Here is a 14,936-nt window from a genome sequence, read left to right as displayed (position 1 = left end):
TACACTTTTATATCCATCATTTTTCATGTTGCTATGCATATGTCGTACACAAAATTTGTGCTCAGCATTCGGAAACAAACTGTCCAAAGCAGGAATCAATCCTTTCTGTTTGTCTGACATAAATGTCCATGCACAGTCATTTCCTAAGTTTATGTCAACAGCTAACAACTGCAAAAACCACATCCAAGTATCTTTTATTTCTCCCTCAACTAAGGCATAACATATTGGAAATATATTATTATTTGGATCCAATCCAACAGCTGACAATAACTATCCACCTGTTTTTGATTTCAGAAAACAACCATCAACACCAATGACAGGCCTACATGTATCCTGGAATCCTAACTTGCATGCAGAAAAGCAAACATACATTCTTTGAAACCTCGGTCTAACTTCATCCTCAGTTAACTTCAAAATAACGGTGGCATCTCTATCAGTCCGTATCAACTCAGCACAATAATTTCTAATTTTACCAAACTGCTCCTCAACACTTCCCTCGACCAAACTCAATGCCTTTCTCTTCGCTAGGTAAGCCACTTTCCTAGAAATCTCTGCATTCATCGATTCACGGATCTCATTCTTGAACTCAAGGCTTCCTAACTTGGGATTTGTCATGAATTTTTTGACAATGTTTTCCCTAACCAACTTGAGGTAATGCATTTATTTTCAATCGTCCAAACGCAATTGTTGTGTTTCTCTTCGAAAGTTTTAACTGGCCAACACGTGTAGTTGGTCATCATCGAAACATGAATTAACCATCCACAATCATTGTTTCTACATTTTGCTCTAAGTCTCTTGCCATCATTCTTTACAAACATAACTGGCATTCCTTTTCTGATGCAATAACTCTCAATTGCAAATTTTGCTTCTTTCTTCGAATTAAAAATCAGCCCAAGCTTCAATTGTGGGTTTTCGGAATTAGTATTTTTATCATAAATAGGGAAATCCCGTATTTAATTTCATCCTCATCATCAGAAGTTAATGGATTTCCAAAACCATCATCATTCACACAATCAACATCCCCTTCATGTTGTTGCATCATATGAAGCAACTCATAAGAAATGTGTCCATCACCAGTCATGTCTTTCTCTTTACTGACTCCTGCCTCATAATCCACAAAAGTTTCAAACAACCTATCATTTTCATCAAAATCATAATCACTTTCTTCAAATTCATCAACAGCTTTGTTGATATTATCTATCTCAGATTCCTTGACATCTTTCTCCATCCCAATCAGTATTCTCCCCAACCCCGTCTAACCATCATTCTGTTCAATGTATATTTCAACCTCATAATTACTAGGAATATGGGGGATAATATCCAAAACATCTGTGCCAGTTTCCAAATATCTTCCATCTTTCAATGTTTCTCCAAATTTATGCCAAAATTTGATAGATTGCTTGTCTTTATAGCCTATATCCTCTACATAGCCCCACAATTCAATCATCCCTATCAACATAATCAAAATAATCGAATTGTCCACCGATATATTTTTTGTCATGAAGACTAGATTTCATCTCCCCATTATAATAAAACTTAATTGTAAGGAAATCTGGTTCCCCACAAAGTCCTAGAAAAATATGCACAATTAATAATTAATAACTCAATGAATTAATGAAAATTATGACATAATAAATTAGCAAAATATTAAGTACTTCATTTGTGTATATCTTACCATAATTTGGAGTGTGATCCAAGCAAGTTTTACTACGTTGAGTCATTAAATAAGGGGAGAGCGAGTGTGATATCAACAAATCTACTTCACGGAGAATTAAAATATTCTAGAATGTATGGAAGCTTAGCTTGAGTTCTTCACTAGCCTTTTGTCACTCTGCTTGGAAAAGAAAATAATGGAATTACATTACCCTTCATATCTTTGAGCATGACTAGAATCATTTACAAATTCAATTTCATTCAAATACAAATTGAGTGAATGAAGTTTATATTTTTACTTTACATAATCTCAACAAACGAAGTTTGGAAATGCTATTGTCGGAAACCATTTGTCTTCTATGTTACAGAATTGGCGGAGCATACCTATCGTGAAGAGCAAACACACAACAAAAGTTGCCCTCACTTGTCAGAGTTGCTCCAAAATCTCCAGTAAGTATGTACCAAAGGAGGGGTTTTTGATCTAGCTGTACTTGCGTAGTTGTATTTGTATGAATGATAAGTTAAAATTAAAATAACAAAGAGAGGTGGGAGGGGAGGGGAGGGGAGGGGAGACCTAGAGGAGGGTGAAATGGAAGTAACGAGGAGAAAGAATGACAAAAGCTTGACAAAATACGCTACCTTTCCTTGCATCGATGAACAACGCGTGAGCCTCTGCGATTTTTAGGACAACTCCAGAATTAGGGAAAACAACGCAAGATCTAAAAGTAACTGGTCACTTCCACCAGTTAAACAAGTCGCCCCGTCTACTTTAACAGAGATTTGGACGGAAAAATTGATTTGAGAAGATGTTCGAAAATTAGAATACTAAACTTAGTCAATTGAAAAAATAGGAACGAAATCAGGACTACATCAAATAATGAGAAACTAAATTAGGAATTACCCCTTGTTCATATTTTGAGAAATCCTTTTATTTTGAAAAAAACTTCAAACAAACAATGATTGTCAAATAATTGATAATACATTTGACTATTAAACCCTATTACGAAAGTGTTTCTTTAGAAAAAAAAAAAACAATCCTGCAACGATTAGATAAGCAATTGCTTAAGTTAGAGAAGCGTTCATCCTCAAGATGAAAAATGCTGGGCTTAATCAGGTAAAATGATAGAGTTTACAGAAGACCCCACGGGGAATACAAGGATGCACCATCTTGGCTAGGCAAAAAGCCTGCAACATATTTATACAAAAGTTGTGCATCATTTCTTTTTTCTGCGTGGTAAGAAAATGCAAAAATCCTGCTTGCCATTACCGAGAGCTCAACTACCACACCTTTACCTGATGCAACAGTTTATATCCCAGTCACTCGAATTCAACCACTACCGGAGTTTGGTTAGCCTAGAACAGGACTGCCTAGAAGAAGAGTGCTTCAACGACACCTTTGGCTTCTCAAATGTAGGATGTTCTAGTATCTCTTTCGCTGATGGCCGTTTCAAAGGATCAGGATCCATCATAGCCTGCACAAATTCAGGGAAAGCAATCAGTTGATGGCACATCACTATAAACAACAATTTCTTTTGTTAGGAATGAGCCCTGTGCTGTGGGGCTCAGTATACTGTGGGGCTCAGTAGAAGCTGGCACACCTTAATGGGATATTTCCACTTGGAAGTAAAATTTATGGTGTATAAGCAAAAAATAATTTAAACAAATCTAGTTATTACATGATAAGTTAAAAATTAAACAAAAATCTAGTTACCCAATGATCAGAAGACAGACTAAAATTGCTAATATCATTGAAGAAATTTCCATTCACTTAGCCAATCATTAGCCACAAAGCAAACTTAAATTGCCAAAAATTAAAAAGAAAATGTATGGAAGGCATAATCAAGTGCCCCTATTAGAAATCTGAAGCATTGGAAAGACCAGAAGGATAGATTCATCTTTCACTTGTGTCACAAAGACATTAACATAAACACTGAAAAGATAATCTCCTGAAAAGTATATGATAATCTATCCTGAGCTACAGGGTGTACTCGTTAACTCATCATTTGCAGGAAAAGTATGAAAGGTTGATTCAAAATGAGAACTCAACTTGTTCATAAAGAACCTTGGTTAAGTACCTTAAGCAATGTTTGAAACTGAATGGTGTATCCTGGAAGCAAAGGGATTTTGCCCTCTCTAAGGTTGGAGAACTGGGGACCAGAGTCAGGCAGAGGGGAACCCTTCACAAGTTCATAGACAGATGCTCCCAAAGAGAAGATATCCACCTTATCAAGATGCTCATACTTGTCATTTAACATCTCAGGAGGCATGTAACGCGAATCACCTTCTTCAACACACAGACTCTTGTCTATGAGTGTCGCACAACCAAAATCACCAAGTTTATAAATGCCCTCTTTAAAATAAATATTCTCAGGTTTGACATCCAAGTGGGCTATTCCTTTTTCATGCATAAAGTGCAGTGCCTTAGCCATCTGTAAAATTAGAAAGACAATTATGGAGTTAGTGTAGTGAATAACTTTATTCACCACAAGGTCTGCGTACTGACTGGAGTTGAACCTAATAGTATCTTACATGCACTTACGGCCTAATGTCATGTCCATCAGGATAAACTGCTAAAACTCTCTAAAGAACGTATCTTTTTTACAAGTTTTAAGTTATCCGTCATTGTATGTTGTAGGGTCATATATGAACTATACACAGGCAAACCCATGTTTTCTTAAACCAACATAAACCAAGGTAACCCCAATCTTGTAATTGTTTCATTTAAAACAAAAGGCAACAGATAAACATTTCAACATAAACTTGTATACAGGCTCAAGAAACATTTGTATCAGATTTTATCAGAATAGTTAAGATTGATTGATGATATTTTGGTAGCAATGCAACAAATTTCAAAACTTTTAGCCACACTTGGTCTTGCAACTTCTATTATCAGTTATCACTATCAAGATTGACAGTCAATAAGAAGGATGAGCACTTCTTAGTTCATTTCCATCACTGACATGAATATATTAACAACCTGATCAGCTGCTTGTATAGTCAAAAGTTCCCAATTAAATTAGTTTTGTCTTCTACTATGACACCTCAGTCGCTGCTTTCAGTAAATATCTTAGTTACATTAAAGAGATTTCTGCCCTTATAACATTACTTTAGTTGATTCAAAATGCATGACATGTTATCAGTCATTCTTCACTTTAGATTCTAGTATGCACAAAGAGCTTACTCTCAAATAAGATGGAAACAACTATGTGCTGCAAAAGCAATTTACCAACTAGTAGTATAGAGTAATAGTCACTGCAAGATTTAAAGAACCTGATATATTATTTTGAAAGCTTCTTCTCTCTTGATATTCTGACCTGGACTTATGGAAAGACTTCGATCACACAGTTCCATTTGAATATACAGTCGTTCATTTTCAAACCAAGAAGTGTAATATCCAACTACATTCTCATGTGATCCTAAAATTGTAAAACAATATATAGTCAACAGTGGAATCAAGAACAAGAAAACTAGCTTCTTAGAAATGAGTATACCTAGGACGGCAAGAGCTTGAACTTCCATCAAAGCAGACCTCCTGAATATTATAGTTTTAAAATGCAAATTTAGCCAATCTTTGCTGCAAGGGAATAACAAAAACTTAAAGCAAACCTTTCCATGTCATGATGCAATTGCTTGTTGCTTTGCTTCACCGCATACAAGCAACCATCTATTCGTTTGAGAACCTTGAACACATTGCTAAAGTTCCCATAACCAATTTGCTGGAGAACAATGTAACCCATGTTAAATATAGTTTGCAAGCAATAAAGTCTAGGAAGTATTATGAAAAAAATTAAGAAATCCACCATTAGAATGAGGTTGATATGTTTTCATTGCATACCTCAATTTCATGAAAATCAGTGTGATATCGTGAAAGGCCATCTCCACCAATTGAGACTACACAAAATAGCAGCGTGAAATTGAAGAAAACAACCTCAACAATTAGCAAAAGAATATATATATTCATTGTGCATTCATGACCATGGAAAATTACAAACATGTGCCACATGGAATCAAAAAGAAATATAGTGCATAACAGCCTTTGATAAATCCTTTATGTAAAATACTCGATCATGTTTTTACCAATTAAATCAAAATCTCATTGATGAATATCTAAAATACTTATCATTAATGTGTCATGATATGACTAAATTGGATCGATGCATTATGCATGCATTTAATGTATATAATAGATAATATTGAATATAAATCAAACATATAGAAGCAGGATAGTATTGAAAATAAGCCAAACATATAGAAGCGGGATAGTATTGAATATAAGTCGAACATATAGAAGCAGATTAATTGCATCTTCTATGTTCATGTCAGAGATAAAAGGCCCAATGATATAATTGTTAGAGTGTGTACTAAAAGCCTAGCTTTTGGTATAAACATTTATCTAGAAATAAGAATCACATTGGTCAAATATCTACATTTATGATAAATGTAGTTGTTCAATTAATTTATATTATAGATAACATGGTGTGTGGTGTCACACACAGAAGATCATGTTATCAGTTCTTTATAAATTATAAACAGTTGCTCACGACTAAGATGGAAAGGAACAAACCATTGGAATAGTCGTAGTGTAATTAGGTATTAGTTTATCTTGACTAATAAATTATACTAGTACACTCTAAGTGTATTGAGTAGGATCATTTTAGGTAAGTTCTTTTTATACTGACTTGATAAAAGAACTAGACCTTAGTTAATATGGAAGTGTGTGCTCTTAATCCTAATATAATAACAAGCACATATATTTGATATTTATTTCTTTAATTTATCAATGGGTGAGATTTAGTTCGATAAATCAATAAGTCCGATAAGTTGGGAAATGATATCACTTATAGTGTGTGTTGTTGATTATAGAAGGAATCTGTGTCCTAGTAATCTAGGTTGAGAATGCCTCAAGAGGAGCTCATAAGGATTGTCATGTTAAACCCTGCAGGTGGACTTAGTCCGACATGACGATAAGGTTAAGTGGTACTACTCTTGGACTAAGATATTAATTAAGTGAGTTGTCAGTAACTCATTTAATTAGTGGACATTCATTATCTTAAACACAGGGAGACTAACACACTCATAATAAGAAGGAGCCCAAAATGTAATTTGGGATTAGTGCGGTAGTTCAATAATAGTTCTTTAATGGAATAAATTATTATTGATGGAATTAAGTTGTGTGTTCGGGGCGAACACGGGAAGCTTAATTTCATCAGGAGACTAAAACCAATTCCTCCTCTCGATCCCTATCGTAGCCTCTTGTATATAGAGATTTATACCCACCGCATACCCACCTTCTTACCCACTCTTTGGTGGCCGGCCAAGCTAGCTTGGATCCCAAGCTAGGGCCGGCCAAGGCCCAAAGGTTGAGTCAAGTTAATTGGTCGGCCATAGCTTGGAGCCCAAGCTTGATTGGCCGGCCATATTAAAAGGGAATTTATTTTTAATTAAAATTATTTCTTATGTGGATATCATGGTTTTAAAAGAGAGTTTAAAATTTAAATCTTTCCTTTTATAGCTTTCTACAAAAGATTAAGAAAAGATTTGAAATCTTTCCTTATTTGTAGATTGAAAGGTAGATTTTAATTTTGAGAAAACTTTCCTTTTTAACCATGTTCATAATTTAAAAGAGAATTTAAAAATTAAATATTCTCTTTTATAAGTTTCTACAAAAGATTAAGAAAAGATTTGATATCTTTCCTTATTTGTAGATTAAAAGAGATTTTAATTTTTAGAGATAACTTTATTTTTATCCACATGTTTAAAAGAAAGATTTTAATTTATAAAATTTCCTTTTTACTAACCAATCATGAAGGGATTAAAATTATTGGAGAAATTTTTATAAATTTCTGGAGACAAATTAGGAAATTTTAATTAAAACTCTCCTTGTTTAGAAAGTGGTCGGCCATTATTATTAAAAGAAGAAAATTGTTTTTAATTAAAATAATTTTTCTTTTTCATGGCAAAAGAATTAAGGAAGTTTTTATTAAAATTTCCTTATTTGCCAAGACCAAGGATTATAAAAGAAGGGGTAGAGGTGCCTTCATGTGTGAACGACTCTATTATTCTTCTCCTCTCTTTTCCTCCTTGGTGGTCGGCCCTAGCTTCTCTCTCTTCTCTTCTTCTTGTGGCCGACGGCAACCCCTCTTGGAGCTCTTGATGGTGGCTGGTTCTAGCTAGGAGATGAAGGAGAGAAAGGAGGTTTTGTTTCTTGCATCCCTTGGAGCTTGGTGGTGGTGGCCGGACCTCTACTTCTCTTGGAGAATTGTGGTGGCCGAAACCTAGAAGGAAGAAGAAGGTGCTTGGTAGTTCTCATCTCGGAAGATCGTTGCCCACACAACGTCCGAGGTTAGAAGAGGAATACAGTAGAAGATCAAGAGGTTATTTTTGCTTACAAAGAAAGGTATAACTAGTAATTATTTTCCGCATCATACTAGTTTTCTTTGTATTGTTATTTTTGGAAATACCAAACACAAGAGGCATATGATTCTAGAGTTTTCGAAATAGTTTTTCGAGTTTGTGTTTTCTTCTTTTTCGAATTTGTGATTCGATTGTTCTTTTTGGTTAACCTAGAGTTATTTAAGGAAATAAATATTAGCTTTCCTTAAAAGGCTTTGCCTAGGCGGTGGTGGTTGCTCCCATATCCAAGAAGGTCATGTGCCTCGCCATGCAGTTCTGGAAGCCAATTTTAGAAATTAATATTTATGGAATTAATAACTTAGGTAGATTTGAATCAATAGTGCTAAGTTCCGCTTGCGATTCAAATCTAAACCATTAAGAACAGATAAGTTAAATTTGGAATCAATGATGTTAAGTTCCGTCTGCGATTCTTAATTTAACTTCTAAAGAACACAATAGATTATTTAAGGAAAGGTTCGACACTTGTAAAAAAAAATTTGTATAGTGGAACAAGTACGATTTTCTTATGACTAACCAACAATAATGATTTTAGATGCCAACTATAGAAACTATAGATCAATGAAACTCACAACATAGAATAAGCATTCTGTCCTCATGAAAATGAAAAATTACAGAAATAACTAAAAAGAAACACCTAGGCATAATGAAATTCAAAACCAAAAACCAAGAGAAGGTGAACCTGTGGATTTAAATCTTCTGTCACCAAAAATATCTAGAACCTTTGATGATGTTTCCTTCATGTATGGATTCCTGATACAGGGTGGTGGTGTGACTCTACTCCGCAAAACAATTGCTGACTGAGAAACATAACTTCTCTTCTTCTGTTGTCCAATTTGAACTGATTTGTTATTCATATTTATATCAGAATCATAGTCATTTAACCGATTCTCCACAGCTTGATGGCTTGGAACATTGACATAGAGGGGTTTATTAGGAGAGAACTCTGAAAGAACACAGAAAATTATTACAGAAATTAGCTCTATATAGGCATATATTTGTAGATGGGGCTTCATTTGACTTATCATAGCACATTCAACTACTATGAGTCACTGAAATACGTTTAAAAATTTGTTTGGAAGAAGTAAGCACTACTGCTTGGATGACAATTAATCTTAATTCCTCGAATGTTTCTTAAATAAATGTCTCCTGCTGTGTATTTTTACAAATAATGTTACCCTATAAGCTTTTACTGATTTATTTGGTAAAAATAATAGAAGAATGAACTATAAAGGAATTGAGATGTTTGTGTTATTATCATTGTGGAGTATATATATACATAAATCATAGACTAAGTCTAGGGTTAGAGGTTAAGCCTCTTTATTTAAACTTTAATTTACACTAATAAATAAATAAATAATGGAAAAATGTCAATATAAGATATTTCCTAATACTCCTCAAGTTGAAGAGTGAATGCCATCAAGTTCCAACTTGTTCCACAGATTCGCAAGCTGATCCTTTCCTAAGCCTTTGGAAATACATCAACTAGCAGTGGCTGTGAAGTTACCAAAAAAACAATTCAATCATGAAATATAAGATTTGCCGCAATGTGTAAAGCTGTCTGATTGTCACAAAACAATGGTATAGGAGTTCTTGAGGCATCTTTAAGTCATCTAGCATATAACGCAACCAAGTTAGCTCCAAACTTTTGTTAGTCATGGCTCAATATTCAGGCTCAGCTAGTGATCTAGAGACGTTAGCTTGCTTCTTTGATTTCCATGAGATGAGAGAATCTCTAAAGAAAATGCAACATATTGTAACTGATCTTCTTGTGACGTCTTGTGACACGACAACCTCATAGCTTGTTGCTAATGTGGGTCAAGGACGGCCTGAGTGTATGTTTTGGGTTCTGTGTGATTTGTGATAGTAACTAGAAAAGCAAAATGGGAAGGTGAAAAAATGTGAATAGTATAAATACCCCGAATTGGCTTTGATATGATCAACCAGGTTAAGTTAGACTCTGCGTATTTGATGTCTTGTGTCTAAATGTGCAAGGACTTAGGAACACAAGAAGTTAAGAGGAAGATACAGTGAGCAAGAAGGATGGCACGAAAAGCGAATCGACAAGCTTGGTGCATCTGAGGGACGAAAAATTGTGGAAGAGTACACTGACGGACGAAAAGGACCCGCGCAACACTTCCAAGGGACGAGAAGTCGAGAAAGAAGTCTGCTCAAGGAGAAGGTTGGAGTTGGATTCAGGTGAGCTCAACCCTGGATGGCCGAAAAATCACCCAAGCGATCAAAGCCACAACCGGACAAGTCCAAGCGCATAAACCAAAGTCCAAGCACCCGGGTCCAGGTGCTCGAAGCAGTACGGGCCAAGACAAATGACCATTGCACTGAGGATCAGACAAGCCACGTCAGCAAGATTCTAGGTGCCCAGACTGCATCCAAGCGCTCAGGTACCGATAAGTCCTTATCAGTTAGCCGTTGCAGAGTGGATCGAAGAAATCGAATCTAGGCATCTAGAGCTCCCACGTCCGACCAGGTTATAAATAAAACTCTGGTCCGTGTAGTTTAAAAACAACACTCGTTTACAACTCTGTGATTTCATTTCTTTTATTTTGCGCTGTCAACACCTGTAAGAGGCTACTCCGCCTTCACCGAAAGAGAACTTCTAGTGAATTGTTATTTGCCTTGGATTAACAACCTCTCCGGTGGTAACCAAGTAAAAGTTCTTTGCCTCTTATTCTTTTAGTTTATGTTTTTATTGTTCAACTAACGTGTGTTGGTCATTGCTAAGAAAGAAAGCAAAAGAAAGTGTTAATCTGATTTGCAAGGCTATTCAACCCCCCCCCCCCTAGTCAACCTCACCGAGACCTACAAATAGAAAGAAAGTTGGAGAGTGGATATCAAGTCCGTTATTGAACTTGATGTCAAGGTAGACTGATTAGCTTGAGATGATATTAAGAAGTCTTTATGCCACACTAGAGGTTGCTTAGGTCATGTTGATTATCTTGGAGGTGAAATGACAACAGTGGTTAGTTCAAAAGAAGTGTTTGAAAGTTGTGTAGTTTCAGTTTCTAGTGTGGATGTGGAAGAGTGAGTAGTGCTAGAAGGAACAATAGGTGTGGTTTGCATATGTGGAAGAGATGGGTTCATGTGTATTAGTTGTTTTTGTTTGCTCAAGTTGGTAAGAATGAGAAATAGAAGGAAATTATGACATGACATGTCATGTTTTTGTGGTCTCAAAAAGAAAATTGAGCACTATAAAATTAGAATTTGATGGGGTTAAGGTGGATGAAAAAGGGAAGATAGTTTCATGAAACTTCACATCACAACTAACAAAAAATTTCTCAATTTTCATATCATATAGATTGTTCCTTTTTATTAATCAGATATCCAACAAAGATATAACATTTGGCACGTTATTCAAATTTATAAATTAGGTATACAACAGTTGCATAGCATAGACAACCAAAACCATCAAATGATCAAGTGAGGGTAGGTAATTGTAAGAATTTCACAAAGTGCTTTATTAGAGAGCAATGAAGATAGTAACCGATTAATGAGGTAAATTGTAGTTAAAACACACTTACCCCAAAATGCAAAGGTAATGAGACTAAAACAGAAATGCTCGTGCTATAATGAGAATGTGTGATGCTTCCTTTTAACAACTCCATTTTGTGGTGAAGTGTATGCACAAGTGTGTTGGTATTAAATGCCATGAAATTTTTAAAAAAGAAAATCTCATAGATAAGAATTCAAGACCATTGTCTACTATGATTGCTTTGATATGGGCATGGAATAGAGTATGGACAAAACCAATGAAAGATTTTAAAATATTTTGGGTTTTAGACTTATGTTGCATAAGGTATATCCATGTGCATTTTGTAAAGTAATCTACAATGGTAAGGAAGACTTGTTCCCTTGAGTGTGTGGATACTTTATGAGGACCCACCGACCCAGATATCGCAATGTAATAATTTGAATAGAGCATGAGTTGATATGGAACTTGATGAAAATGGAAGTCTTGTTGATTTTAACATGGGACAAATAGTACAATTATTATCATAAGAATTTGAAGATAATTTAAGATGAAATGATGATGGATGTCCAAGACACATACGCCACAAATTGGAATGATATGAAGCTTAATGACAGGTTGGTGTTCTTTGCAACGGATGCATATAATAGAGACCATCATGTTGGTTACCTGAGTCAATTATCTTTCCCCTAGTCAAGTCGCGTAGGATACAAAAAGTGAGCCAGAAAATGACAACAATTTAGGGTAATTTTGTTCAAAAGTAGAAACACACATAATATCATCCAAAATAATATCAGAATTGAAGGGTAAGTGCTAGTTGAAGTGATTGAAGCTTTAGATACGGTTGGTAAATTAACAATAAATAGCGATGATGATCGTGTTTTAGTGAAAAGTGTGGAATTAAAGGTGATACAATCGGTGGCTCTACTATCCAAATTCAAAGCTTAATGAATTCAAAATTAATCAAAGCATCAAGAAAAGGAAACAGACTTGTCACACTCACATGAGTATTTTTATTACTAGCATTATGGTTTGGGATCATCATTGATAAAGCACGAGGACATTGTTGAAGTAGCTCTGTGGAAAATCGTTGCAAGACATTGACCAGATTTGATATTTGGCTTGTTTTTCTATTGTCCTGTGGATGAAGTCCATGTGTAGATTGAGGGAAATTTGTTACATTATTTGTAATCTGTTGAACTTCATATTGTTGTTGTTGTTGTTGTGATTGATCTTGTCAGTTGTCAAGTTGATCTGAATAATGGATGAAATATAGATTGGATGAATCCATGATTGAAGTGACGTTGTTGGTGTTTTACTGATTTGAGTAAACAAATGTTTGCTAGCAATGATAGTAAGCAAGGGTTGCCGACATCAATCAATAATGGAAGAGGAGGCTACGTTTGGTGTGATGGCTATGGTTTGGAGAGACGATTAGGGTTGGCATTGATACCATGATAAAAATAATAGAAGAATAAGCAATAAAGGAATTGAGATGTCTATTTTATTATCATTGTGCCGTGTGTGTGTACACACACACACACAAAAATCATAGGCCAAGTAATTTCCTAATATACATATATATATATAAGGTCAATATAAGATATATAATCACGGAATTTATAATTTAATTTACACTATAAATAAATAATGGAACAGATCAATATAAGATATTTCCTAATATTTTCTGCTTACTTTACAAAAATCAAAGTAACAGATTTTCCTCCATAGTTAAAAAAAAAGGCTAAAACTTTGTTCAATGTGAAATCCATCTTATAACTTAAATTCTTTACAGGGTCCATCGTATTTAGGGGTCACAATAGTTAAAACATACAAAATATAAAACGGAAATAGAGAAAAGATCTTTGGATCACTGATAATCAAATCCATGGTCAATGGAAAAGGTTAAAGAGTACCAGAAATAGCTTGATTAGCAACGCAAATAAGAGTAAACTTGCACGAGCTATATCATAGGCTGCTTTTGCTCGATCAGATAACGAACTAACAATTTACTGGGAAAAAAAAAGAGATTGCACAAAAAGAAAACCTTAAAACTACCAAGCAATACCACTTTTACAACTTTCATTCAAAAAAAGAATACCACTTTTATGACGTTTGTTCCTGCTATTCGTTGTCTTTTCCGGCGATTTTGGGCACGGAATGTTCTCCTGTGTGGAACCCGACTTTAAAAACGAATATACGAAGGTTAATAATCACCGAAATCCAAAATAAGAAGAAATAGGCCTCCAGCTCACCTTATCGAACTGAAACCCGTTGTCAATCTGTTGGGCATCTGGTGTGATGTAATCTGGAGTACTAAAAAAGCGAACAAAATACATCTACACTCAACGAAGAACAAAAATCGTCAATTAATCTGAAATAGGAAATTTCGATCGCTTACCAGAAGAAGTCTTGGCTGAGAATGCGATCCCTGTCCTCGCCTTCCTCCTCCACGTCAGCGACAGGGACGTCCTCAACACCCTCGGCCTCCAAAATCTTCTCAAAGCGGAGAGGCGAGTCAGCGGAGGAGGAGAATCCTGGGAAGGGGGACAAGTTGACGTGCCCTAGCTGGAAGCTGAGACTACCGTCTGCAGAACTGCCTTCCATGCCTGGTGCCTCCGCCTGCCGCCCGACCCTTCCCGACCTAACTCCCGACCTTGGGGTTCTCGATCTCGTCCTACCTCCCACTTCCCCACTTTTACTACGCCGACTCCGCCAAAATTAAAAACAAAAAAAAACAAAGAGTTTAAATTTATAAATACTAAAGAATATGGACGAATGATTTGGCGGGAGAAAACATTTCGATCTTTGTCTTACCAAACAAACAGCCCCACTTTGTTACCCTTCTTTTCATCAACATGAATCCGCGTAAATGTGAATTAGAGAATACCTGGACACTTAACACTTTTATTGAACCGGGTCGAGCTATGTCGGAATCGGACTGATTTAGGGTGGAGAAAACCAAAACTTCGGATCCAATTCAAAATAAATTTAACTTTTTTTCAAAAAGGCCCACATAGAAATTATTTTTTGTTAAATATATCTAAATTTCCATTGATACAAAATGCACTTTGAAATTTAAATTTTATCATTAACAAGTGAGCAATTACATTATGACAACACAATCTACAGTTGGATTCTAAAAGGGTGACTGATATAGTAATGAAAAGGGGCCCTACTAAAGAAGGGGCAAAGCCTTTCCAATGTAAAAGTTATGGTTAAAAATAGTCAAAGGTCCCGGTCAACCAATCGGACTAGGCTATCGGGAGCCCTCGGTCGGCCAAGCGAGGATGCCGAGCAGCCATCCTCTGGTAGTGGTGACTGAGTTAAGAGGCTAAGCAGCAGTCCACGACAGGCAGTCCTCGCCGATCGAGTAGTATAGTCA

The 14,936-nt window shown here is 35.6% G+C and overlaps 1 protein-coding gene across 9 annotated transcripts; it reads right to left on the bottom strand.

Moving 5' to 3' along the window:
- Positions 1 to 2,743: 2,743 nt before the first annotated feature.
- Positions 2,744 to 14,274, bottom strand: LOC122042881 (wee1-like protein kinase). Of its 9 annotated transcripts, none has more exons than XM_042603261.1 (10): positions 13,953 to 14,274; positions 13,807 to 13,867; positions 13,653 to 13,734; positions 8,747 to 9,010; positions 5,489 to 5,544; positions 5,260 to 5,369; positions 5,145 to 5,185; positions 4,924 to 5,069; positions 3,729 to 4,082; positions 2,744 to 3,125 (listed from the first exon to the last, which is right to left on the bottom strand). In XM_042603261.1, exons 1-10 carry the CDS (start codon positions 14,156 to 14,158, stop codon positions 2,988 to 2,990), a joined length of 1,458 nt encoding a protein of 485 aa, XP_042459195.1. In that variant the 5' UTR covers positions 14,159 to 14,274; the 3' UTR covers positions 2,744 to 2,987. The 9 variants fall into 9 exon arrangements, with proteins under 9 accessions (XP_042459195.1, XP_042459196.1, XP_042459197.1 ...); XM_042603262.1 differs by having other exon boundaries at positions 13,656 to 13,734; XM_042603263.1 differs by having other exon boundaries at positions 13,653 to 13,719.
- Positions 14,275 to 14,936: the final 662 nt, after the last annotated feature.

This window comes from Zingiber officinale, chromosome 2A (assembly GCF_018446385.1).
Source record: "Zingiber officinale cultivar Zhangliang chromosome 2A, Zo_v1.1, whole genome shotgun sequence".
Classification (NCBI taxonomy): Eukaryota; Viridiplantae; Streptophyta; class Magnoliopsida; order Zingiberales; family Zingiberaceae; genus Zingiber; species Zingiber officinale.
Note: the sequence above shows the minus strand (reverse complement) of the source record. Positions and strands in the feature narration are given on the sequence as shown.